This window comes from Prenolepis imparis, unplaced genomic scaffold (genome assembly GCF_030444845.1).
Source record: "Prenolepis imparis isolate NDT839.2.m4 unplaced genomic scaffold, iyPreImpa1.0 SCAF_10, whole genome shotgun sequence".
Classification (NCBI taxonomy): Eukaryota; Metazoa; Arthropoda; class Insecta; order Hymenoptera; family Formicidae; genus Prenolepis; species Prenolepis imparis.
The window spans coordinates 15,686,442-15,712,989 of record NW_028141168.1 but is presented as its reverse complement, the minus strand read 5'-3'; the positions used below and the strand labels follow the sequence as shown (position 1 = coordinate 15,712,989).

General features: G+C 39.5%; 1 protein-coding gene across 1 annotated transcript; it reads left to right on the top strand.

The window, feature by feature from the left end:
* Positions 1-3,088: 3,088 nt before the first annotated feature.
* Positions 3,089-24,989, top strand: LOC145941595 (uncharacterized). Its single transcript, XM_083047751.1, has 2 exons — positions 3,089-5,913; positions 22,512-24,989. The coding sequence occupies exons 1-2, from the start codon at positions 5,091-5,093 to the stop codon at positions 22,814-22,816; spliced, it is 1,128 nt and encodes a 375-aa protein (XP_082903877.1). The 5' UTR covers positions 3,089-5,090; the 3' UTR covers positions 22,817-24,989.
* Positions 24,990-26,548: the final 1,559 nt, after the last annotated feature.

The following is a 26,548-nucleotide window of genomic DNA, read 5'->3' as shown; positions in this document are numbered from 1 at the left end:
GAGCGCGTAAAATTACTTTTAATTTTTCTGGAAAATTTGAATATTGCAATAATTTTACAATAGTTTTACGCTGCACTAGGATGCATTCTCAGGCAAATAAAAGAACTTATAAAGGAGAAGATAGGATGTTCGCGAAATGGTCGAAGATTTAGGCGAAAACGAAAAGAGAGGGGGAAGAGGATGGAAACAGGGGGCTGAGAAAGGTTTGTATGGCAATGTGTAGGTAAACCTACATTGCAGAACGCACCCCCAGGAGGGACGGCGGCAACGAGAGTGAACCCCGAGTTTGTAGGGGTTGGACAGAGAAAGCGAGGGTCGATATTGTGCTTGACAGATAGTTTCCCATAGCTCCGACAATCCATCATGGCCGGCACGCGGATACGTATTGGTTTTTGTGCAACGCGTCTTAGCTGTGAACCTCGAATTGAATATATTTTTTTCTCTGCCAATCCTCTTGCGTAAAATTTGTTTTCGCGCGCTATGAAAAATTTTAGAAGCGAAGAAAGAGTGAGAGAGGAGAAGAGAAAAGAAAAAAGAAATATATATATACATTTATATATATATATATATATATATATATATAATATTAAATTAAAAATGTATACACATATCTACTCACATATAGAGGTTATTTGATTTACAAGACAGGAGAAGGAGAGCAAAACTTATTCTCGCAGCTAATGTGAAATTACAAACTTTGAATTACTTTATATTATGATATTTTACATTAATTGTAATTGCAATTTTTGCAATGTATATTAACATAATTTTAATTAGAACTTTTATTTTATCTAAATATCCGATTATCTGAATTATTCATGAAAACTCGGATTTAATTTCGAAATTCAAATCCGGATACTTAAATGTTCGGAATCTTCGATTATTATCTTTTCCCATACGTTTATATAAGTACATAAAATATTATTAATTATAAATTGATGGTAGAATTATCTGCTAAGACGAAAAGTGATCGTTAAATTCTATATACATGTGAAAATGTTCAATACAATTACATTTTTGTCTATATATTTTTTTATTAAAAAAATTTTTTATTGCCTTGTGTGCAAATTTTTTTTATATCCTTTATATTTCATGTGATTGAACAAATATATTATAATCTATACCTCTATATGAGCCGCTTATCAATTCATAGCGCGTATTCGTTCACAGAACTGTGCTTAAACCGGTTACGGATACTCCGGAATCTTAACTTGATAATTACAATTGCCTCGGTTCGATACATTAAATTCGTGATTGTCGAACGGATGATGACACAGATTATATGGCTCTCCGACGGGAAAGTCCCGTCATGAACAATCTCTATAAACCCACGCGTGACGTTGACGCAAAATAATGTAGCTATAGTATCAGCCATCTAAGAGAGAGAGAGATTCGATATTAGATTTCTTACTATATTCGACTTATTTATTTGTGACGTCACATTATTAATTTGCAATTGCCTGGAGGTCAAACATTTATAGATGACTCGAATCATTCTTCTTACACATGATTGAAACCTAATTTCAATGATAATAATTGCTTCGACGGAGTCATCGACCCGTTGACACTGAATGGATGATAGTGGGGCAGATTATAGTAGTGTAGAGAAAGAGAGAGGAGGAAGGCGTATGAACGGGTGCATAAACCATCCTGCGAATTACCGAGAGAAAGCATAACAGATACACGTGTCTTGGCGGCTCCGCTTTGCGACGCATGATTCATGGGGGTCTTGATACGTTTTTTTACACCTGCGACAGCTTTATTGGAAATTCTAATGGAGAGGGTCCACCGCAAAGAGTGACACGAGACTTCAAGGCAATGCGCTTCGGATCGACTGAAATAGGCCGGTTAGGTCCTACCTTTTGTGGAAGAGAATTTTACCATCATTAGGGCATCAACTGCGTTACATTGAAATACATTTTGATTCGCTTTGCCAAATAATAAAGTGAGACAATCTTGATGATTAAATATATAAAGGAAGATTTAAATAAACTGTATAATTACATATCGTTTTTTACATCACGTTTTCTTTTCCTTTCTAATTATCAACATAGAGACTATAGGATAAAATTTGTATGTAATGTCAGTAAATAATATTCCTCCAAAGATGCAATAATGCATGTAGATATAGTTACATGCTGATCATTGAATGGCGTAATAGCATTTTGGTTCACCGTTTAGCGGTCCTTGGATCACAATTTTTCATCAGCCGTGCGAAAGAAGAGGTCTAAAGTGATAGTAGGTGTAGGACAAACAGCACAGTCTCTGAAGTGGCGAATACCACTGGAACGAGTGGGGGATACCCGGCTGTGTACATATACAGATGCAACGACTCAAAGTGGAAAAGATAGCCAGTTTCGTCTGAACGGAGGGGGCAAACGATTAAGTGGGGGGAAGAAGAGGGAAAGGGTAGGACGGCCGGGGGCGGGCGCGCGCCACAATTCAACGAGAACGGCCGCACTCACCACATCTGGCGAGCAACTGCTATACTATCGGCTTCTACTCAAAACGCTTTCCTTCCTTCCAAATTGCTAATTGCCGCAAATTAAATGTCCTAAACGATCTACAAATCAACACAGTAGAAGTATAAAGACAAATGAAAGAAGCAGGGGGTAGAAAAGTTATCGAAACATCTAGATTTGAACTTAGGTGTGACTACGAGACCCTATAGAGACCTATCAATGATTACGATTGTAATTGTGTTATTTTTTCATAATACTAGTTATTAGAATAATCACAATATTGATAAGAAATAGATACAAAGAGGAATTTTTAGGAAAAATAAAGGGATGCAAGGGATTTGAACGTAAAATGTAAATTAATCGCGCGCGAAAAGAGGAAAATATAGGGGACACATTATTACAGTATGTGTCAAAGAAATTTTGCTTTAACGTCGTAAAGAACTTGTTTAAAGTCTTATCTGCGCGACGAGCAAAGAGAGCTCCGCCTCCTCAGTCGTCCCCTCCGCACCGTTGCTACCCCGGAGTGCCCCCCGTTTGACCAACTGGCTACTACGTCACACATGCTTCTGGTTTGAGCCGCCAACTCCGAAGGCTCTTCTCTCGGTCGGCTCAGTGAGTTACGAGTTGCGTCCGGGTTCGCCGTACGAACGATAACGGGGGCGTCAATCGAATCGCGATTGGGAGAGGATTCTACCTCGTGCACGCTCTTCCCTCCTTGTCTTTCTCGGCTACAGGCAACAGGTTTGAATTTATGGGACAATAAAGAGTGTGGTGCGTAGTGCGCGTCTCTCTCTCTCTTTCTCTTTCTCTCTCTTTTCCTCCCTTTAAACCTTTCTTTCCCGTTCTAGGCCGCTCTTTCTCTCGCGCAGAGATCCTGTCCTTTCGTGAAAAGAGGAGCGAGCGGCGAAGACTATCAAACTCTCATAAAACTGTCAGCCGCGACCACCGGGCTGACTTATGTGCGCCCCTTCCTCAGTCGCGGTTGGAGAACCACGCGCTTTCAGGTTGGATCTGTCGCGCGACGATCACGATTCCATCGCGAACCTCTTAACGCAAGATCAGACGACGCACAATCTTCGCGGTCCCGGAAAGAGACGGTCTGCGGAAGTGAACGCTCTACGATATGCGGCAATTCGCACTCTTGAGACTCGCGTACTTTTCCTTCATCCCCCAAATCGAGTAGAGATAGGGTACGTGTTATAATCGAGACGAGATGGATTCACGACGATGAAGTCGACGGCGGTACGACGGCGATAAATGAAACGGGTGAATAGTTTTCGGTCGATCGGTAAAGAACAATCGCGCTTTCGTGTGTACCACCCCTTTTCTTTTTCATCTGTCTTCACCGCGAGGTTATACAGTAGGGGGCGCGTGCGCGCGTAGCCCCCCTCGCAGAGCGGACGGAAGACTGCTTCTTGGTGACGTCGCGACTAGAAGGCTGCAGAGGAGAACGAGAGAGCGATCGAGATACTTCTCCCCCACCAGCGGTTTTCAGAACTCCCGAATATCTCTCCATTAGCCCCCCTGACGGTGCTATCCCCTCTCCTTGACCCCTCTCTCGCCCTCTTTCTCTCTCTTACGCACACCCCTCTCATCGGTTCCTGTCACGTCGGGTAGCAGCCAGGCAACACCACCACACGACGAGCGCCAGCGGCAGCGGAGACTCGACGGAGACGCAAGGAACGGGGTTGAAGAATCGTACGCCGACGGAAAGACCAATCAAGGTTTGACGAACGGCAGGGATTGGTCGAGGCGCTCCTCTGACACGCAGAGAGCGCGGGCACGTGACAAGCTACCGCACACACCGGTCTTCCGTTGGATCGTGACGAGGGCCTTCAGTACGATAGCAGTCACCCTTCGCGCACGCAACAGGAACGGCGAACGCTCGCGCGATATACTCTTCACCCTCTACGCCGTGGTGATATGAGTATACAGGTCTCCGTCGCGATACAAAGTCGTCCGTTGTTAAGTGCAACATTTGTGACACGTTGTCAATTAATTAATTAATCGCACCAATCACATTTTAATACGCGCTTCGTATATATACGGTGTTTATAAATACGCTCGTCATTTCATTCAACACTTTACAACATCGTCATCAATGGGACACCTCGATAAGCTGTTTGTTACGCACTACTGCACGGTGGGCCCACGAGTTCTCTGTAGGTAATCGCGGACTCCTGAGGTCGTAAAGAAGCAGAAGACAGTTTTATAGCCCAGGCCCACGTGGCCCTCGTAAACTTGACTCGCAGGTCGGATTCAGACCCGCTCGACCCGCCTGCTGCCTCTCTCTCTCTCTTTATTAGTCCTGAACCCCTCGTTCATTATCGAATCGCTCTGGGACGTGTTTCTCCACGTGTAACAAGTCGTGATAGCTGTGAATCGTTCGACGAACAAGGTGTCAGAGGAAACCGGCCGCGTATGTCGCGCGAACGTTTACATCACCGATGTGATGACTATGGGTTCCTATACTTAATGACGGCGTACGTTGTTCAATCGCGTATACGATCGATCGAACGCAACGTCGTTGGTGCTTTCGTTTCGTGAATGACGGAACATAGACGTGCAAGAGTATCGGTACAGTGACAGTTGACGATTGGCAGGCGGAGAAGGTACAAGGTGGAGAGAATGAGTTCCTATCAGTTCGTCAGCTCGCTCGCATCATGCTACGCGGGTCAACAGCCACAGCAGCAGCCGAGACCGACGCCGAATTCGCCTGGAGAACCGATGCAGGCGGCATCGCCGGCCGGTGGCGAATATTACAATCCGAATGCCGCGTCCACCAGCTATCCCGCGCCCTGCTACTCACCGCAGCAGCATTATCCTCAACATCCTTATGCCACGCCGGCGTCGGGTATGCAGCACCCAACACCGACCGGGATGATAGATTACACGCAATTGCAACCGCAACCGCGATTGAACGCGACCACGACGTCGCAGCAACACGGTATGCACGCTCAGCAAACTCAGCACCATCCTCAACAACCGCATCATCCTCAGCAACAGTTGCACGCCGACCCGACGACACCCCTATTGCAGGGCGCGTCAGCCCCCTCAGCCCCGTCAACGTCCAGCTGTAAATACGCCGACTCGACGTCGTCCACCAGCGTCGCGTCCCCGCAAGATCTGACCACGTCCACTTCGAGAAACAGCCCGACGCCCTTGCAAGTCACCCCCGGTACGAGTAAAGCCGCATCGGGGCTGACTTCACCGCCCGGTAGCTCGTCAAGGTCATCCGTGGCCGCGTCCGCTGCCTCGCCGCCGAGCGGCAGCTCGAGGGGTGTCGGCGAGGGAAATTCGACGCTGACAACGGCATCTTCCGCTTCGTCGCCCGCTTCCTCCACGTCCAGCACGTCTAGCACGGGTAACAATTCGTCCAACAAGGGCAACGCCTCTGGCAGTAACCCGCCTCAAATATATCCTTGGATGAAAAGGGTTCACATTGGTCAGAGTAAGTAGTTTACATTTATTTTAACACAAATATATGTATTTTGTGTATTTTTTCAAATCTTGCTATTATTAAATTATAAATCTCTTGTTAATATTTAAAATAAAATGAAGAGACTTTTATTGATATTTTAAGACACGTCTATCTCTTCCGCTTCTTCGTTTTCGGATGGAATAACTTGCTTTTACTTTTGATCAAAAGAATAAAAGGAACAGAAATCAATAAGTTATTTATAATTAAAAATAATCGTCACAACTGTTTGGAATAAAATTTTAGACTCTTAATCTTATTTCATTTAAAATAACTTGAGTCTAATATATGATTTGAAATGTTGGCTAATATATTAATGTGCGAATGCATATAATTATTCTGCTTAACATTCGAAATGTCATCCATCTATTATATATATAAGCGCAAAAATACTAAATTACTAGCTAAGATATACGAGATTCCAGTTTATATAAATTTATCGAATTTTAATAATGGCAATTTCTTTTATCTCAAATATTTTGTTTCGTATATTTTAGCATTATAAACCGAGATATATAAATCTCGACATTTAAAAAAGAATGTAGATTGATTTTAAGAGCAAATTCTATTTGTACATATGTTTATATATACAAGTATTTATTCTTGATCACAAACAACATGATGACGTTAAGTTGCGTAACGTGTCCTTGTAACGTAGCTTCTGTGCAAAAATATTAGGAAAAGATTAAGAAAGATGCATTAAGTTATATAAATAACTTACTCTGTCATCGTCGGTATATTCAATAGTTAAAGTTAAATAGCCGTTGCATAAGAAGAGCGAGACAATTAATGAACTATAGTCTATGCCATTTGAAAAAGCAGATTACATAAATATTGCTTGGAAGTGAAGGATATGCATTATACATATTTCAAAAATAGCCCATAATAATTATCAAGTTAATGCGTATATTCAGAGATTAATATGGATCTTTTCAGTACAGATTACTTCTTCACAGAAATTATATCTAAAGATATTAAATTTTATTAAATTATATTAAATATCTAAATTATATTTCTGTTGAAAATTATAAAAAAAAGAGAAAAAATTATAGAAAGAATGTCACCGCATACACAACACGTTACAAATTATTGGCTGCAAGATGCTTTTGCATATGTATAAAATATATATAAAATTTATTCAGCACAACTGAAAATTAGTTAATTTTAAAAGTGGGGGATCACTTGTACAGGTTAAAATTCATCTATTCGTATATCACTAAAAAATAAAGCTATCATCATCGCGATAAAAAACGTAACGCACCAAATATAATTATATCAGAACAATTTAATGCGCTTTACATAACTAACCGATTTTGCTCGATATGAAAAAATATACAAGATGCTTTTGATAGATATTAATATAGTAATTAAAAAGATACAAAAAATTGAACGAAATATCGAAGAAAATGTTGAAATTAATACGAGCAATATATTTCCATCATTCTTACGATGTAACAAAAAAAAAGGGGACAAAGAGGATACACTACTAGATGCGAGCAAATCTGCGCTACTTAATAATTCCTTCAGCGAGCAAATAGCGCTCTTACATAAATACAATCTCTCGATAAGTGTTGAATGAATGCGTCAAAACGTACGTCGCATTTATTAGGGATCTGATCACTTATTAATGCATATATGCGGAAACGTGTCCCCACGATTTCCGTCCAAAAGCAGCTAGTGCGGGGGTGCGGTCAGAAAACGAATAACGGTACAGAGAGGAGAAAGAGAGAGAGAGAGAGTGAGAGGGAGAAGGGGGGAGAGCCCAAGACTTAGAGATTCACCTGCCCCCGTGGTTCAAAGAAGATAAAACAGCGCGCTGGTCGCGCTCACATTAGTCGCCCCGCGTGATTTACTGCATGGCCAGTATGATTCAGTCAGCGGGGAATTTGACGAAGAATTAATGGTATTATGATATCGTGTGTAACTCTATGTATGTGCGCCCGGGCCATAAATCAGGCTGCATTGTAAGGAGCGCGGGGAGGGAAGAGGGTTGGTTGGTTGTGCCTTCCTCTCTCTCCTTCTAGGTCCTCTCTCGGATTTAGCTCTCGGAACGAAGGCCTCCTTGGACCCCGTTCGGGCTCGGCCCCCCAAACGCGGGGATACGCTCTCTTCTCTTCGGATCTTTCTTGTACGCGTTTCGGCTTCCTCTCTCTCTTGAGGAAGATCGCTCGCATCGAGATTGTCCGCCTGGTTAATGTAGCATCCTTTTACCTCACCCTCTTACGCACCCGCTTCCCCCCTGACCCCCTCGTCCGAGATTATTTCGCGCGTGCCGTTTAAGACTGATTAGAGAGATACGATATTATCAAAACGTTACGTATACACTTTGTACAACATGTGGATAAGCTTAAAAAAATTATCAACTTTTGATTGCGGAGAATGTTAGCTGTTAAACCACGAGCGATGCTGAAATTTGAGAACGTTGGCGTATTATAATTAATGCGGCGATATTCCCGATGATTAATGGGAGTGTAATGAAAAATAGATTTTATCTTCGTCTCTCAAGCAGATGAAATATAAATATTGAAAAATTTGCCGTCCCGGGGAACATTGAGTAAATAATACAGTAATAATAATAATAATAATGATCCATCGTGAGTGATGCCATTGTAAATTCTCCTAACGCGAGAGTAATTACTGTGGAGCAAAGAGTGAAAGCGAAGTAATCATAAATCTTGTGCGAGTGCATGGAATGCAATGGTCCTTACTTAGACATACACTTGAAATAGTTATCAAGCGCAGTATTGACTTATGAGGTCGAGTTTCTCTTTACAGGACAATTTGTCGTCCTTCTTTCCCCCCGTTTGAGATTTCGTTTGAGAAAAGGTTGACAATTCCAACTGTGTATTTCGGTTAGAATACATTTCTCAAAGATGTCTTTTCTTTTGTGAAAAATAGTTTGCAATTTTTCAACCAAACTATATCAACGATTTGTAATTTTTACATGATTGTGGAAGACGTACGAGAAAATTATATTTGGCTAATCAAAGTTGAGAAGATTAATCAAAGTTGCATTCAGACTACTAAATTACTTTGAAAGGAAAATAATTAATTTGTCGGGAATAATTTGTGCGTTCATCGACATGAGACATTCTATTTAGACTTCGTCCAACTGTTGCGACGCTTTTGAAGCCGGCTGCTAAGGAATAAACGTTTGAGCACTAAACAAATAAACTGTTTATCAATAGCGAAAGAGACTCTCGAATAAAAGAACCTAGTTTAAAAATTGCGTTTCGCGTTTACATTTTTCTACATTATATTTAAATTGCGCAAACAATCAAAAATCTTTGTTATATATTGCCTTGATAATAGAAACTTTATTAATTAATAAAAATTTTACTAAATACTTTCTCTCAATAAAAAATTTATAATTTTCATATATATATTTTTTTTAATAATATTGAAATATATCGTATGTGTGTGTGTGTAATGTAAATTACAGTTCAGTTTTACGATGAATAATTTATGTACAGCGCTTGTGTGATTATAATAATTAGATTCAAACGTATTATCATTGTGCAAATAAAAGCATAATTATTTTGCTAGTTGATTGCCGATTAACATGCAGATAATCCGGAAGAAATAAGAGAGAGAAAAAGAGGGCATTTCAAAAAAGGCTAGATGATTAGATAAGTAAGGATGGTAGCCTTACCCTTAGAGAAACTATAATTATACACCGATTATTCTCTTCTATAAATGAAACTAATAATATAAAAGCAGTTGTGGAAAAAATAATGAGTTTTCTTTAAAAATCGTATCGATGGCAAAAAATATCAGGTAATCTATGATTTCTGGAATTTTAATTTTCGTATTATTTATCAATAATCCCTGTCTTTTTATTTTGTTTGCTATATTTTTAAATTATCTCTCGATATTTTATCTATTTAGTTGAATATAAAAAAGAATGAACATATCTCATATTTTTCAATAGCCTTAATTTAAATAATCGTTTTAAAAGTTCGTCGAATATTATGTAAAATACATAAAGAGGAAAACTTTTCCAATTCGATGAAAATTTAATGATTTATCATCATTGAAAAATATTTCTATAAATCCAGTATAACACACATATTAAATTTTTTTACACTTTGTGTATTTTTCAAATTACACCATACTGTTTCGGAAGTTGTAAAAATAATCCGTCCTTGCTGTTGGCAAAATCACGCAGCCGCAAGCATATAGGTCATCTTTGATGTATAAGTAGTAGGGAATCTCCAAGAGTCCAAGATAAGTAGCTATCATCCGACGAGCGGCGAACGCGAATAAACATGCAATTGATGCGTGAAATGAACAGTTCTGCGGTTCATTTCCGAAATGCTCGAGACCCGGTACGAGTGGCCGAGTACCGCAGCCCTCTGTTTAGATAAGCAGAAGGTCGTTTTCGTCACGGAGTCTATAATTACGGGTCGATCATTCCGCCATAAATAAGGAGCGCCGCGAGGAAAGGCACGTTTCTGTGTCCCGATTGATAGATGGCTACCAACGTGATTCCCAACATACGAATCCCCCACGCCGGAAGGGGTAGACGGTGGAAACCAGTGGAACTGGATTTCGCTTAATGCCCTTAACACATTTGCACGTCATAAATATGTGATGGTTGGCGGAACAATTTTCTTGTCAAGGGACACCAAGCTGCGTATATATATATATATATACATATATACAAATGATTCAAATAAACTGTGACATTATACGTTAAGCTTTCTCGATTGCCATTTTATTCGACCAACCTGTGACAGTGTATTTCATACATATCTCGTCTACCCCTGCCCCGAGTCTAACGAAGAAGTGTGTAAAATGCCTTTTCGTTTACTGCAATCTCGATATACCGGATTTCGATATGGGGTGCAGATAAAAACAAGTACGAGAACCGCCTTGAGCAAACATATGCATACGATCGTATGTACGTACGATCACGGCGCACTAACAAGGAAAGGGAGATACGAGAAGAGAAGAGCGCGCATCAAAGAACTGGTTTTACTAACCGCATAGCATACAGCATTTTTATGCCGACGAAAATCTTTTTATTACTAAACGCTTAATCAATCTACGCCAGACTGTTCCGAAGATATTAGGGTTAGCAGAATCCAGAAAATTTTCCGTCGCTGTCCAAAAATAATTTTCTTGTCGCGTTTCTTTAAAAAAGCCCCCGGGAAGCTCGGCGTATCTTCTTCTCGCGTTTCGAAATATCGTAAATTCGTCGTTAATCGAATACTAAGACCAACAACAAGAAATTCTGATATAAGAAATATTTTAATAAATGTTATGATCTCACCAATCTAGTGGTCAACAAGAAATAGTTATGTCACGATTATATACACACACATAATCTCTCTCTTAATAAATCACAGCCACATATAGACTAGATAAGAATGTAAAAGCTCAATGAAATTCATGATTCTCAATTTCTGCAAGCTCGCGATTTCCAATTATTATCATTACTGCTGTGTAGAATCGTTCAAAGGGAAACGCATCGGGCGAAGAGAAGAGATTACTACCGTACGGCAGTTTGCGTATAACCGCGGGAAGAGTGTGAATCACTTATTAGGACATAAATTTTCATTGCAAGCGCCTAGTGCAAACGGGATGAGCCGATGGGGTAATGGATGTATGCTAGGGAGGAAAGGGGAGAAGGGGGTGAAGTGGGCCGCCTGTTGCTGCGTGGCCCGGTCGCCACGGGGATCCTTGATCCTTATGCTCCTGCAGTCCTGCCCTTTCGGCCGACAAACCCTCCCCGAGGAAGATTCCCTCTTCTGAAAATTTACGAGCCAACGCTGAATGGCGTAGTAGTAAGGGCGACGTTTCGCGTATCCGTACACACATTTCGTGGTTTTGTCACGACACGTGAACCGAAAAACCCGCCCGGCAAAGTATAATCGCGCGTGTGTATTTTGTCTCCCCACGTCGTACATCACGGGGATTCTCTTCAGATTTGCCAAGGATTCGCGCCACTGATTACGCCGCACTGATTATCCGATTGAAAGGTGTATTATGTCGATTTTAACAATTTTTTTTTTTTTTTTATTTTTTTTTTATAAAAATCAGTCTTTGAGAAATGAATACAATTTTCTGATCTTGTATCTCTTTGACATTAGATTTTATGACAATGGGATGAGAGACTGTATTAAAATACAAGTGGTCGCGTACGGTATCTACGATTCCACGTGCGTTTCCCACGTGCGTTATTAATATCACGCAATAACATATATACACGCTTCTATAAAGAGTTTCGCTAATGATTATTAACAACATACATTTCATGGCACGCGATCGTTGAGAGCCGCCGCGGTATAATGCAAGAATCGTGCGAGAAGCGTCATCGTATACCGTCGCGACAACTCGATTTAGAAGATACACAAGTTGCATAGTACGTACAACGTGCAATAGTCGTGCATAGAGTGCCGGCCGTGCCAGGCCGATAAATAAATCACGCGAGATCAACGGTTCTGTGCACTTACATCATCCTTTTAAAATGTACAGCCTAATGTGATGTAATCAAATTCTCGAACCGTTTTGCTCCGGCCGCCGCGAAACAAACTCCGCCGTGAAATAAATCCCGCGCAACGTCCATGTAGATATTTGTCATTAGTCAGAATGCTTACTGTGTTCTCTCATACATATGCAATAAATTACTAAATATATTCAAATAATTTTATCTAAATCGGTCTTCAGATTTGTTAAATAAATTTAAAAATTATTTTTAAGAAAAAATTTTCATATTTTACATAATTATTTTGTTTCTAGTGAACTTTATCTTCAAAACAAGTTATTCTTTAGAGTTTAGATAAAAATTAAGATTAAATGAATATAATTTATATTACAATTTTAATGATAATAAGACAATATAAGATAACATTAAATATAATCTGATGTATTGCCGGAAGGGCGCCAACACATATAGTAGCATTTCACATAGTAATTTAATGTACATGTGTCGATGTTTAACTTTGATATTGAAATCTTGATCCAAACTTAATGAGTACAACTCCTTCAAAATTTGATGTAATTTATTATACTCGCACTCTATTCCCTCGTCTAGATATGAACAGCAGACTGCTTTTTCCGTTGATATTTACTTTCTCAAGAACCGACACGGACTTCCATGCCTCAATTACCTAATTATTCTGATGCTTCAATCCGTGAAAGTACAAGCGCGTATTTTGTCATGGCAAGTGCCTCGCACGGAATCACGCTCGGGATACAACTTCTTTTTTTACCTCTACTACAACTATTTCGGTCCTGCTCAAAAGTATAATATAGGGGGGAAGAAGACTTTCTAAAGAAAACTTACCACCAGACATGAGAAATATATCGAAGGATATATAATATTTTTTAAATGTAAGTATTCCTCTACTTTATATATAATTATTTCAACGAGAGAATAATTATTTTATGATAATTCTTTTAATGAGGATACGAGACGAAGGTTTTAAAGAGGATACGATCGCTTACGTAGATATAAAGGGGTTTTCACTATTGCTAGTAATGTTCTCCTCTTACAAACTTGGAGTAAAATGACTATTATGGAGAAATGGGATCATTACACGCTCTTTTCACCGTTATGTCGTAAGGAAATCAAGGGCGAAGATAGATTTCAGAGAAGAACAGCTTCATTCCGCGGCTGATGCGCCGGGTGAACCGTGTTTGGGTGGCGTAGAGGCGGTCCTACGTGCACTCCAGCGGCTCGGGACCATAAATAAATGCTTGCACGAGGCTTATGTACCAGCGCGAGGCGTTCTGAGAGCTTGCGGCGTCGCTCGTGTGGGGTAAACCAGGAGGAACGCCATGGACGATCAAAACGGACAGCCTCCTAAGAGGAGTAACCTAGCCGGGAACATAGGTACTGCATGATTCATAGAGGACAGTGGAGAGTCCGGAAAAGGGACACACACGCGCGCCTTCGATGAGATTTATCCGTTCGATACGACGCGATGTCACGCGCGAAAAAGAGGAAGAAATGGCGTTCGTCGCAACTGTCGATGGTCGAGAATGGATTTCAAATTTTATTATTTTTTTTCATAAACTCGCTCGCATATTTTAATTATGGATGGACGATAAATATTAATATTTGTACAAATTAAAACAATTATATTCAATCACTTATAAGAGACATCAAGAGGCAAGAAATATATCATCAGAAGTGGAAATACATATATATATAAAAATGCGCAAGTACGTCATATATAAAAATTACACATTTGCATTTTATTCTTTAGCTCTCTTATGGGAATAAATCAATTCGCATAGGTGACACGCAACGAAACACGTACATACATACACGCGGATACACACGTACATATACGAGCTCGTGTGTTTTTGTGTCCGACCTTAGGCGGCTCGCATCACCGCGACGCACTGTAGACCCAGACACACGTAGAGAGTCGCAGCTGACTGTATTGTTCCCGCTGAAGGTAAGTCATTAATTTTCCCGCAGCAGGAACGTTCCACGCGAACCAATACGCGTATATACGCATGTATATGCCCGCGTTTGTATATGCCCGTACGAACATTTATGGAACGCTGATGCCTACTTCGCGCGCGGCAATAGCGGTACATTCCTGCGCATGATTATTGTCAATTAACAGTTCAAGAGTTCTCTAAACGGCGCGGGCTATTGTTCGTCTCTCTCACAGTGGGTCATCAAAGTTTGAGAAGTTTGATTTCTCAATCCTTCATTACTCCACTCTGGCAAGATTAACAGAACCGATAATCTTAATTGTCCCTGATCAGAGCTACATCTCATTCGTTCCCGATGTTCTCCAATATAAGAGTGCAATAAACGTAAAAGCATTTATTGAGAAATTGTTGGAAATCGGATAAGAAAACCGTCGTCTAAATGATATGCGTGTGTATACCCTCGAGAAAGAGAAGATAATGCATTCGGAAGGTTGTCGGTAGGTTTGAGTCGCGTGTGTCGGGACCCCGTCGCCTGATGGATGGAGACGCGTAGCCTCTATCCCCCATTCTTCCTCAATCCGAGGACCCGGTCCACCATCCTTCCTCCTTCATCGCGCGCGCCCGCGATCACGTCTTACGGCTCTCTTTCATTCGGCTGTGTATAAAGTAACCCCTCGGGACCGATAGTTTCTTGCGCGTACAAAACGCGACGCTACACATGTGCGCGGATTCCGCAATCCGCGGAGAAAACGGATGATAATATGTTATTCTCAGTCTTCTCTATCAATTCCCCCGCACGGAGATGACCCAGTGAAAGAGAAGAATGTCTAATTTTAGCCGGATATAGGCACCCCTTCCCCCTGAGATCCCGAGATATTTATCGAGAAACGATAGAGAGAAAAAGATTCTTCGATTATATGTAATTTAATCTTTTTGCGAATATACTCGCATGTTTCGCATTCGGCCGGACATTTCGGGGGGGGTTCAAGGTCATCAGGACTTCGAAGCACGTACCTCAATATTCTCATGGTTCATGCGCCATGTATAAAAGAGACGCGAAAGAAAGACTGTACTGGCTTTTGTATGCTGTCAGCGAGTACAAAGTGCAAAATGAAGGAAAGGGGAATAGAGCGGGGGAGGAGGAGAAAGGGAAAGAGGAAAGGGAGGATGGTAGACGTGGGGACGACGAGGCGTTAATTGAATTTGAGTCCGCGCGGATTATTGTGAAGCGTTTAAAGCGGCCAGAAACAAACCTATTTGCGTCAGAGAGCTTTCTCGTGGAAGATAACAAATGATCCGCGGAACGTCCGCCGCGCAAACTTCGGCATAAAAGCTTCAGCAAGGCTGCCACTCTCTTTCTCCCCCTTTTCTGCATCCCCTTTACTCCTCCATTCTCGCACCCTTCGTTCTTTCGTCACCTCGTTTCTAGCGTAGCTCTTCCAACTTGAATCCAGCCCTTGAAAACCACTTGCTATCCCATTCGGATTGAAAAGCAATAGTTTTTGAATCTATTTATAACTGTCCGATGCACACGCACACACACACATATACACACGAACGTGTCTTCGTGTGGTAGATAGAAGATGCCGGTGACCCAATTCGAACATCGCATCTCTCCGTAAATGAATTTTCGTAGAAAAATTCCTGCCAGTTCCGTCACGACTATATACTACCACGTGACTGAATATATGTCCGTCCCGACCTACTTTTATCGGGCCTCTCCAATTAATTTTAGCGAGAGAGACGTTTACAAAATGTCGCATGTAATGTAAAAATAAACAAACGCGTGACATTCTCATTAGCGCGTGGTAGATAGGATATCCCTACGATCGAGCGTGTAACGGTCGAGCCAATAAAAGGATTTCCATGCCCTCGCGCGCGAGTAGGGGCACAGAAATTAATAGATCCTTTTGAAAGGCGACTAAGGCCCCCGTGTGTCTCTCCCGAGGAGATTTATAACCGGCAACTTTCCGCGGTGTGGTCCGAGCGTGTCATCTGTATATAACGATCGAAATAGATCCCGCGGTCTCGAGAGCTCTCGAGGCAGCACAGACAGGTCTCGAACGTTCGGTAACAGGTGGATCGTGGACACCTAGAAGTCATCCCCCTTCTCCCCCTCGCTGATCAACGTCGGTCTCGTCTTCGTTCGTCGTAGAAATGCGACGACCGACCGTTGATTTCATTCGGGAAGACCGATCTTCGGCTCGCGATTGGTCGTACAGCTGCGCAAGTACGGATAGCTCACAAATCAGGGGGTCCGAACGGAGGTTGACTGACGGAACGCGCGCGTGTAGATAAATTTAAATTGTGCGTGGATTACGCGTTTGCTATACATCGTCGGATATACCAGACGTGATGTTTCGAAAATTCATGAGCGCCACTATGGCTATTCACACTGGCGACGAGCCAGACGAGAAGTCTGTATGTGTGTGTATCGGGTAATCTTCTATCATTGCCGCCGATGTATGAGTGAATCTTACTCTAAAATCTTTAGGTCGTATACAAATCAGCACGAATCTACGCGTTTCTCAAGAAAGACGAGAATTACGATAGAAATTATTATTAGAATAATAGAGTCTTGAAAGATACTTAGGGTTAACTGATTCATCATTAAGCATCTAAATGCGATCATAATACAGTTGTTCGGAAAGGCGTTAAATTTATCTCACGGTTATATAATTTCTGTGTTTCTAATTTACATGGTTTTCATATAAAATAAAATATTAAGATTAAAAATAAAATTTTTCAGAATAATTTGATAATAAAATCTTTGCAAAGAGTGAGTTCTAAAAATGAAAGTCGACTTGAAATGAACTTGAAATCGCAAATGTCACAAACGCGTACATCACACTCTAGTGTAAAACTAGAGAAGTCTTAAAGTTTTCAAATATATTCCATGCAATTCGCGCAGAATGAAACTGTGGATTAAAGAAAACACAGACTACAAGCCTGTCATTAGTAACGTAGAACTCGGACAGTAGAAAACAAAGACGGCAGCCACGCGATATACCCCTAGCTGAATATCCCCACAGCTTGAAATAACGACAACTTTTAAGAGACACTATCTTATAGGGCCGAACACGAGATCTTGAAGTCTTAGACCACCTAAGCTATAGAGATGCAATCGTAATTGCATAATAGCGATGGTGAACTGCTCGGGTTATTTATGAACCTTTCCTTTTCTTTTATGATGCCGATGCCATTTGGATACAGACCATGTTGGATATTGTAACTGACTAAACATCGTGCTTTATAACATGATTTTATATTGTAAATGAAATTGTCTCTTTTACCATTACGTAATTCATCTTTATGAAGACGTGTATGGTTTTTCCTCTCTAAAAAAATTATGACACTTTAAAAAAATTGCCAACCTCTTTTCACAGCTTGATCTTGTTTTACAAAAAATGTACGTCGATCGCAAACATAAATGAATCTTGATTATATTATCTCAAAGATATGATCCTGACGAGGCTGTAATGCGTTGATAATTACGTAGAATATTTTTTTTTAAAGTCTCTTTAAAAAATTTAAGACTTTTTGTAAAAAAAACATGTAATTACAAAAAAGAATCAAGACACTGCAATCGGGCTGCTTAAATAGAGAATTCGTCGAGACTGTGAAAAAAATTGATTCCCGCTGTTCATTACGTCGCGAAACTTACAAATCTTTATTGGCTTCTTTGGAATTGTTGAATTGATCGAGCAGATGGAAAGAATTGATACGGTCGTACTCTTGAGCTCGTATCAGATAACTACTCAGATATGTACGGGGAGGGATTAGAGGGGATAGTAAGAGTTCTATATATATACTTTTGTAGAACTTGCTCTCGACATACTGAGCTTATGCGCCTACATACACCGAGACACGTAAGCGCACTTACTTGCACTAGCGGAATGCAAGACATTACGCTCACGTCATTATATGATCACGAGATCATTTTAATTCTTTTCTCAACACCTAATCTATAATCCACATCGCAAATACTACGATGAATAATATCCGATCTACCATTGGCGCGATATTAAACGCCTACACATCACTTTATAGATAAGCAAATGGATGATAAAAATGACGATTATTTCTCTATTTAAAATAGATATATATGAAATAATAATTTTTATCTGTTACATGAAATGTGTCGCATGAAATATTATTATTTACGTATGGACTACACGGAATTGCTTTTGCACGCAATATCAATTATATCGACTAATACTTATTTTTATAATACGCTCTTCCTTTATATATTTTGCGTGTGTTGTATTCTTCAATAATGATAAAATATACCTTAATAAAATAGTGTATTTTTACTATAGACAGTTCTGTCAAGTATATAGCTTTAACACATAGGCAAACTTTCAAAACATCTAAATATGTTCTCCAAAATATTTTTCAATTAGTAAAAAAATTTCTCTCGTGTCGATGCCATTTCTCTCACGACTTAGGGAGCTTCTATTAGATTTGAAAAACGTTAAAAACATCTCGTATGTAATAAATAAAACTTGCACATTTGAGTGAAAAGGTCGCTCGACGAAGGGAACCGTTTTAAAAACCGAGAAGGTCAAAATCATACCGTGAACGCGCGCCATAGAGTCGCACGGTATTATCCCAGTCACGTGTTACTCAGACTTAACCAGCCGATCTGTCAGTCAGGCGGACGTCAGGACAGTCGTCAGCCTGGCAGTCGGTGACACGTTTCGTACAGGGTTCGGTGCAAATACATGCGCGCTCCGCGCGTTCTATTAAGAGCGAGGCACGAAAAGGCTAGACGACACGAGGTGACATCGAGATGGGTGACACGACATGGCCTTGCGCTTAGCCCGCCTCACAGTCTTACAACGACGACGACTATGCGCACCCCGGAGCCTCTTCTTCGTTCGCACATCTCTTATTGCCTGATAGCTGCCGAGCGCTTTTATTTCAATTTTTTATCCGCTCTCTAAAGCGTCGGAGAAGACTCGACCGTTTTGTACAGCAAATTCCCGTCGTACAGAATTTACATATTTTTATACATTTATATATTTTGCATATTTTTAATATAATATATAATTTTAATACAATAGTGACATTTAATATTTGGATTAAAACATTAAAAATAATTAGAAAATATCAAAGAAATAATCTATAGTACATAAGATGTAAGAACATTTTTTCTATGTGCTCTCTTAATTTATCATATACTTTTGAATATCTAAAATGACTTAATAATTCCTTTTTGTATAATTATTTCTATTTATGCATAATGGATGCAACAGATAACGTAATATTATTCAATAAGTAGTATCTTGATCGATCGACTAGTTGATAGTCCATAACGAGATAATTTTATGGTATTTCGAAATAAATAATCGCTCTATCGAATTCGTAATTAATTACTTACTTTCATCTGAGTAATATATTTACGATGTTGCAATATTTTTCATTACTTTTTGAAAAGAGCGAAAGCTTGCAAAAGAAAAGAAAGAAGTGTAAGGAAGAGAATCTTCCGCATCCTTATGAAAGGGAATGCACAAAGTGCTCTCATTGCATCCGCTTAAGAGATTCAATGTGATTACAAAATTTATTACCAAGCGATATATAACGCAAGTCATGCGTATGATTACGGAAATTCACGTTACAATAACATATTGGCTCGTACTCCCCTCGATGCTTTAGAATTTATAGTGCGAGAATAACTACTAAGATCGCGCCAGATAGAATCTAAATGCTAATTAAACAGGTGTGCCTGACACGCGTGAAATTTAATCGGGTCAGCGATTATCGCGGTACTTTAATGCATTAAAAGGCATGGCCAATGAAAGAAAGAAAAAAACAATAAATCACGAGCGTCTCAGGGATAAAATAATATATACAACGACTCATCATATACACATAATCACGTCGCTCTGAGATTATTATATGCTGTGTGCGTGTTTCTGCCGGAATGATAAAAACCCTCAACCTGTTATAGACATCTCAAGCGAATGTATAAGATCTCTTTCTCTCTCTTTCTCTTGGTATTGAAAGAAGTTGAAAGAATTAACATGATGCGTCTAAGAAGCATATTTTAATCGCGCATGAGCATCGTCGTGAACTTTCTCACAGTCTTCATCGAGTATATTCCTTTACATAGCAACACGTGTATGCTATATTATATCGACGATATACGAATAGCAATTTATTACTAGAAAACAATTAATATTTTTTAATAATTATTTAATAATTTTTTATACGAAACAGAAAAAAAGAAGAAGAATGTAGGAAATTTCAATTATCTTTTTATATTTATTACAAAAAGGTGTAACTAGAAAAATTAAAATGTTTTAAAATTGTACATAATGATATAAAAATTTAATTAAAAAAAAAAAATTATAAGAAATTTGTTGATTTGACAGCTCTCGCGGTATCGTTAGAATAGTTTTAGTTATCGAATGAAAGTATAATAATGAGTGGTCGAAAAGGGAATTCCGTTTGTCGGTTTTACAAAATGGGTAGGTGCGCCGGATAAACGATATGCAGACCGAACGCGCGAGTCCGCGTGTCCAGACAAGCAGAACACTATTTATTAAAAAGTCAGCCTCGCACGACCCGGCGACGTGTTATATCGGGAGGAAAGCGATAACACCGGACGAAGGGTCCTGTCATTAAGCCCCGTAGGTAGGAGCTTCGCTGGTTCAAGCGTTCGTTTTGGGTTTTACCATCCTCTGCGAAAGCGCTTTTCTCACTCTCGTGCAAGTGCTCAGCCAAAGTTGTTCAAAGCCGTGGAACGGATCTTTAAACCCTGTGAACTCCATTATGAATGTTACACTCGGGGAATATACCGGCTATATAATCGCGCAGACGCAAAAAACTTTCCGAGAAAAATATTTATTCGCATTTATTCGACAGTACAAGCTTATGATCAGCTGTATATATTTTATCGTCGTGCGTTTTTATTTATTTATTTTTTTTGTTTTGCGCGCATGTATATACACGTAGAAGTGTCAAATAAATCAACGAAAGTCCGTTTAAATGGCGCAATTTGTTGCACGATTATTGTCGTTGGCGCATTTCCTACTTGACTGCATCTTTATCCATACGACTCATCGACTCTTCTCTCCCTCGCCCCGCGCTATTAATATAGCCATCCATTATAGCTGTAAATGAACCGGCTCTTTAATATCCGCAATGACCCGTGCTTACATTGAACCTGAGAAAGCGAACGAATAACGTGGCACCCCTGCATGCATAGCACCTGCTGAAGCATCGAACCGAAACCTCAATGTTAGTACTTCTGCGAAAGAGCGAAGGGGGTGAGAAGGAGGGAAAAAGTAGAAATTATTATCGAAATAATGAAACGGGACGCTATAGAAAAAGTAAACTCTACGAATATTTCGGCAAGAAAAAGGTTGTAAAGAACCATCTGCTCTATCAAATTCCACCTTGAAATGTATCATTTTCAATCCATTGTGCAAATTATACAAACGTCTATTATTTTCCTAATCTCAGAAGACGGTGATGGTGATGTTACGTATTTTTTTTCACGCAACAAATTGCTAATTTTTATCCCAGATTTGAAAGAAAGAGAATAAATTAGGTAGGTAGAGGTACATTATATCAAATTGCGTTTGATTTACGCGACAGTTATGTCACACACACCTCGAATGAATCGAGGCTAAGCAACCGAGGGTCATTTCTAACGTTGTTCGGCAGTCGTTGGCAGTTTTTGCGAAGGAAGCACGCGTGTAATAGAGGCGGAGTATCGTAATAATAGCGTTGCAAAATTATTTATGGCCGAGGCGTGCAAAGCAAATAGGTAAAACAGCTGCCAAGTGACCAGTTCGCGATCCAGCGGCACTGGCGAAGGCATTAACCACGAGACTCGTTGAAATAATTAACGAGGTCGTCACGCGTTGCACGCTTGGGCCCCTCTTGGTAATAATGCATCGCCTATGTGCTTTTTATTCGACCTCCGCACTTTTCCACTCGACGCTCGTGCGTGATCAAATCTTTCTTGGAAAAATATTTCAAACATTTGCCTTTATATCCGTAAATTAATATTCGCATAAATGCTATAGCGTTCTGTGTCACCGAAATTTGGGATTTCTCACAATTCTTTCTACCTTCTATTTCTTTTTCAGCTCACCCTCACATCGTCTACTAGTTCTCTAGCCTTCTGTTGCAAAATTAACGAAGACGGTTGGTTTTTTCAGGTACGGTGAACGCGAACGGCGAGACGAAGCGGCAGAGGACCTCGTACACCAGGTACCAGACCCTGGAGCTGGAGAAGGAGTTCCACTTCAATCGCTATCTGACGAGGCGGCGTCGCATCGAGATCGCGCATGCTCTCTGCCTCACGGAACGTCAGATAAAGATCTGGTTCCAGAATCGGCGTATGAAGTGGAAGAAGGAGCACAAGATGGCGAGTATGAACATCGTGCCGTACCACATGTCGCCGTACGGGCACCCTTACCAGTTCGCGCCCCACCCAGGCCAGTTCGCTCACTTGGCCACATAGGACGAGTTCTCGCCCGCCGAGCTCGGAGCACACGCTGTCCGGTTTCCCGGGATGTACGGCGAGCAGAACTTCTAAGGGCTTTTTCCGCCTTCTCAGACCCCGCGGCAACAAGGGTTCCCGACGGGGTCGGTCGAGGGACCTTCACTTCCAGTAGAACACGTGGTGCGATTTCGTCGATTCCGCAATGCGCCGATGGTCGGCATCAATGGATTGTTGCGTAAGAACGCGTAGAGGAGACCCCGCCATCCTTCTCCTCCCTCTTCGTATATGTTTAATAACGTACTTAAATTATTTCGCGCGCTGAGCCTATGTAAGAAGAGGGAAAAAAGGAGACTTTCGAGAAGAATGATTTTTTCCTCAGGCCGACGATCCATTCTCGCTCACCTTCGGCCTATGCGGATACGCAATAGTACTGTACTGACTATTCGAAGTTGAAGGGAAGCCAAAATTTTCTGCATACGTATATAGCGCCGTATATGCACCCGACTTAATAGACTGGACGCGCTCCGAGGGGCTCTCTCTTCCCGCACACGAGATTATATAAAATATTCATACTATATACGCGGATGAGAGACCGTCTCAGCGGGTGAGATAAAACCGAATCCTCTAGTTTAAGAATGTAGAAATTAGCGGTCTAAGTAATTAATTAATCAAATAATGAATTAATTAATTATCTTGTCTGGCTGCGCACTGTTTCACCTTGTAAGATTAATAATTACTGATGAAATTTATTTATTTATGGTTTCCTCTTTTTTTTACACATTATATTCTCTCTTTTGTTTGATCCCTTTTAAACTCGTCCCTGGAAAAACGCTTCGCAAAAGACTCGAAACAACTTCGAAGAAAATTAAATGTAATAGTTTGTAAAAGAGAACGCCTGTTAATACACAAATTATATTCTTCGCCATTCTCGAAGGAAAAGATAACCTTTAGAAATCTATGATAGCGTATAAATTATGCTGGCTTTACGAAGTATTCTAAAAAAAATAAGAAATGCTTTAAGAGACGCATATATTAACTAAGTCTGCATTAATAGAATAACAAAGAGATATTTTCGTACAGCATAATTTATACGTGATTAAAACAATATTATTGCGATGTAAAATAACTACAGAACAATTAGAAATTTCTGCATATTTGTATTTCTCTCTCTCTAATATTTTTTATATCAAATGCCTAGATACACACACATTCTTTCGCATATCCCATTAATTATTATATGCAACGCTAGAAGTTATAAAAAGAATAGATAAGTAGAGCATATTTCAAGTCACGCAAATTTATTTCGGAAATTGAGTTTCGCACGTAATATTCTTTTTTTTCATGATATTATTTTATGAATGAAACGGTGGGCAGCTACGGCCCCAGCATCTCTTTGTACATAATTTTCAGCATAATCTAACCAATGTCTCCCTGGAGCAGCAACGTTGTTCCTATATTGTCGATATGTAGGGAAAATCTCGCGTAGAGTCTAATATTCATTTTTATTCCATCGCATCGAGCATTTCATCCCGAATTTGATGACAAAACAAACAAATGAACTACCTATTGTTTCTCATGCGCGCGTCAACTATAGCAACTTTAATCCATAAAATATAGAAACGTAATTAGTTTCTATAATCTGTATCACATAGTTGAGAGAAAAAAATCCGAACTATCCGAATAAAAAGAGAAAAAAATGGGATATTTCGCGCATGCCGGATCGAACGGGATAAATGATGATGATCCCGAAGATGCGTTCTCTGAGAGTGTGTCTGAATTTCGATAGGTGCAATGTATGCGCATGCAGCGAATACCGAATACCCAAATACGCAAATTGTGCATGCAAATGTACCGCCTGATTACGCGTATTTATCGGTATAGAGATGCATGATCGGATGTGTGTTTGAGAGAAGGGAAGAGAAATGTATTATTATTATTATTCTACACACGGATAATCGAGGTAACACGAGGATATCCGATAAGAAAGATCGAACATTGATTTAATAATTAATCCGAGAAGTGAGCGCAAGTGTGTAAACAAATTAGCTATAGTATTCGAGTAATTGATTATATCTTGTGATACGACAGAAAGAAAACGTTAAAAAAAAAAACAGTCGCTCTATAATGTGCTTATTATGAATTGTCATAACCGCGATTTAAACGCGATGCAAATTCGGAAGAATACAGGGAATTTAGTATGTCGAGATTTTAAGCGATTACAAGCGAGAGATAAAGAGAGAGAAGAAACAAATAAAAGAAGAGAACTTCTAACTAGGCTAATATTTGAATTGTACATAATTATTAAATATATAACAACACACACGATATCGAATGACGTTATATTACTGTACGAGACGTTAACGAAAGAAAATTTTCTTTCTATTTGTCATGTAAATTGTCGAGTGCCGAACTCTAGATTAAATCAAGACAAAAAAAGCTTTACTCATTATCAGACAACACTTTGCGTGAAATTAATATAAAGCACGAAATTTTGAAATTGTATTTAATTCTTTGCGATAAATTCATCGTCTTTAAAAATGTATGTACAGAAGAGAGTATTTGATTCCTACAAAAAAGAAAAAAAAAAAAAAAATGCTGCCAGGTGCAACATAATATTTTTTTTCGTTATCGCCTGGTACACTATATGAATATTTAAATAAAGCATAGTGAGGATTATTATCATTATTAATATTATTATTATTATTATCATTATTATTATTATTGAAAATCTTGATATTATCTTTATTATTGTATTGAGAGTGAATCTGTTGCTAATGACTTAGTACAGTGTTAATATTCTATTTTATTTGTTTCGTTATTATTATTTTTTTGTTGTTTACGCCGCGTGTCGTACAACACGTTCCGTACCTATGAATGATGTGCACAAATAATGCAAGATTTGCATCAATTTTTTTTTTATACGTAGTCGTGCTATCTCGACGCCTATCGAAACTCGCGGAGTCGCGAGTTTCTATGACATAAGAGACGAAACGAAAAAAAATAAGAACAACGGCAGATATTTACTATTTATTCGTCAAAGGTGCAAAGAATGCGTTCTCTATCCAAGTTTAAATTAAGCTCAAGTATTACGTTCGCGTAGCGTCACTCAAATGTTATTTCATTCCATGTAATATACGTAATAGTCTAACTAAAAAAAATACTTACTTATTACATCTACGTAACCTAGAGCACCGTACGTGTAAGGTCGTCTAATTATATAATTTAAATTGTAATTATTAAATGGTATGACGTACAGAAAAAAATCATCGATGCTCATTTCTTTCCTTCTAGAATCTATATGAAGAATTAGAGATAGTTCGCCGATATTAATCCGAGTATGATTCTGATACACTCATCGATGTACAACAAAATAAATTTTCTTTTTTTAATAAAATCATCTTACATTATGTTAACAGCTACATATGTAACAAAGGGAGAATTGAACCGACGCAATGTGCGATAATTATTATATTTATAATTGCCGATATGATAATTTAAAATGCGCGTGCTTTATATATTGCTCAAACACAAAACACGATAACGTTGAAAGGTTGCGCGATGGCCTACGCGAGGTTATCTGCGACCGAGATAGTTTAATAACACAATACATCTCATTATTTTAATTATGCAAACGTGTCGAGCTATATATTGTTTCGATAAATTTAATTGCATTATTTATTTTAGCAGAGAGTAAAGTAAAGTTTGGCTCGTCCTTTTTCCTTAGAAAAGTCCAAAGCAATAATGTCAAGG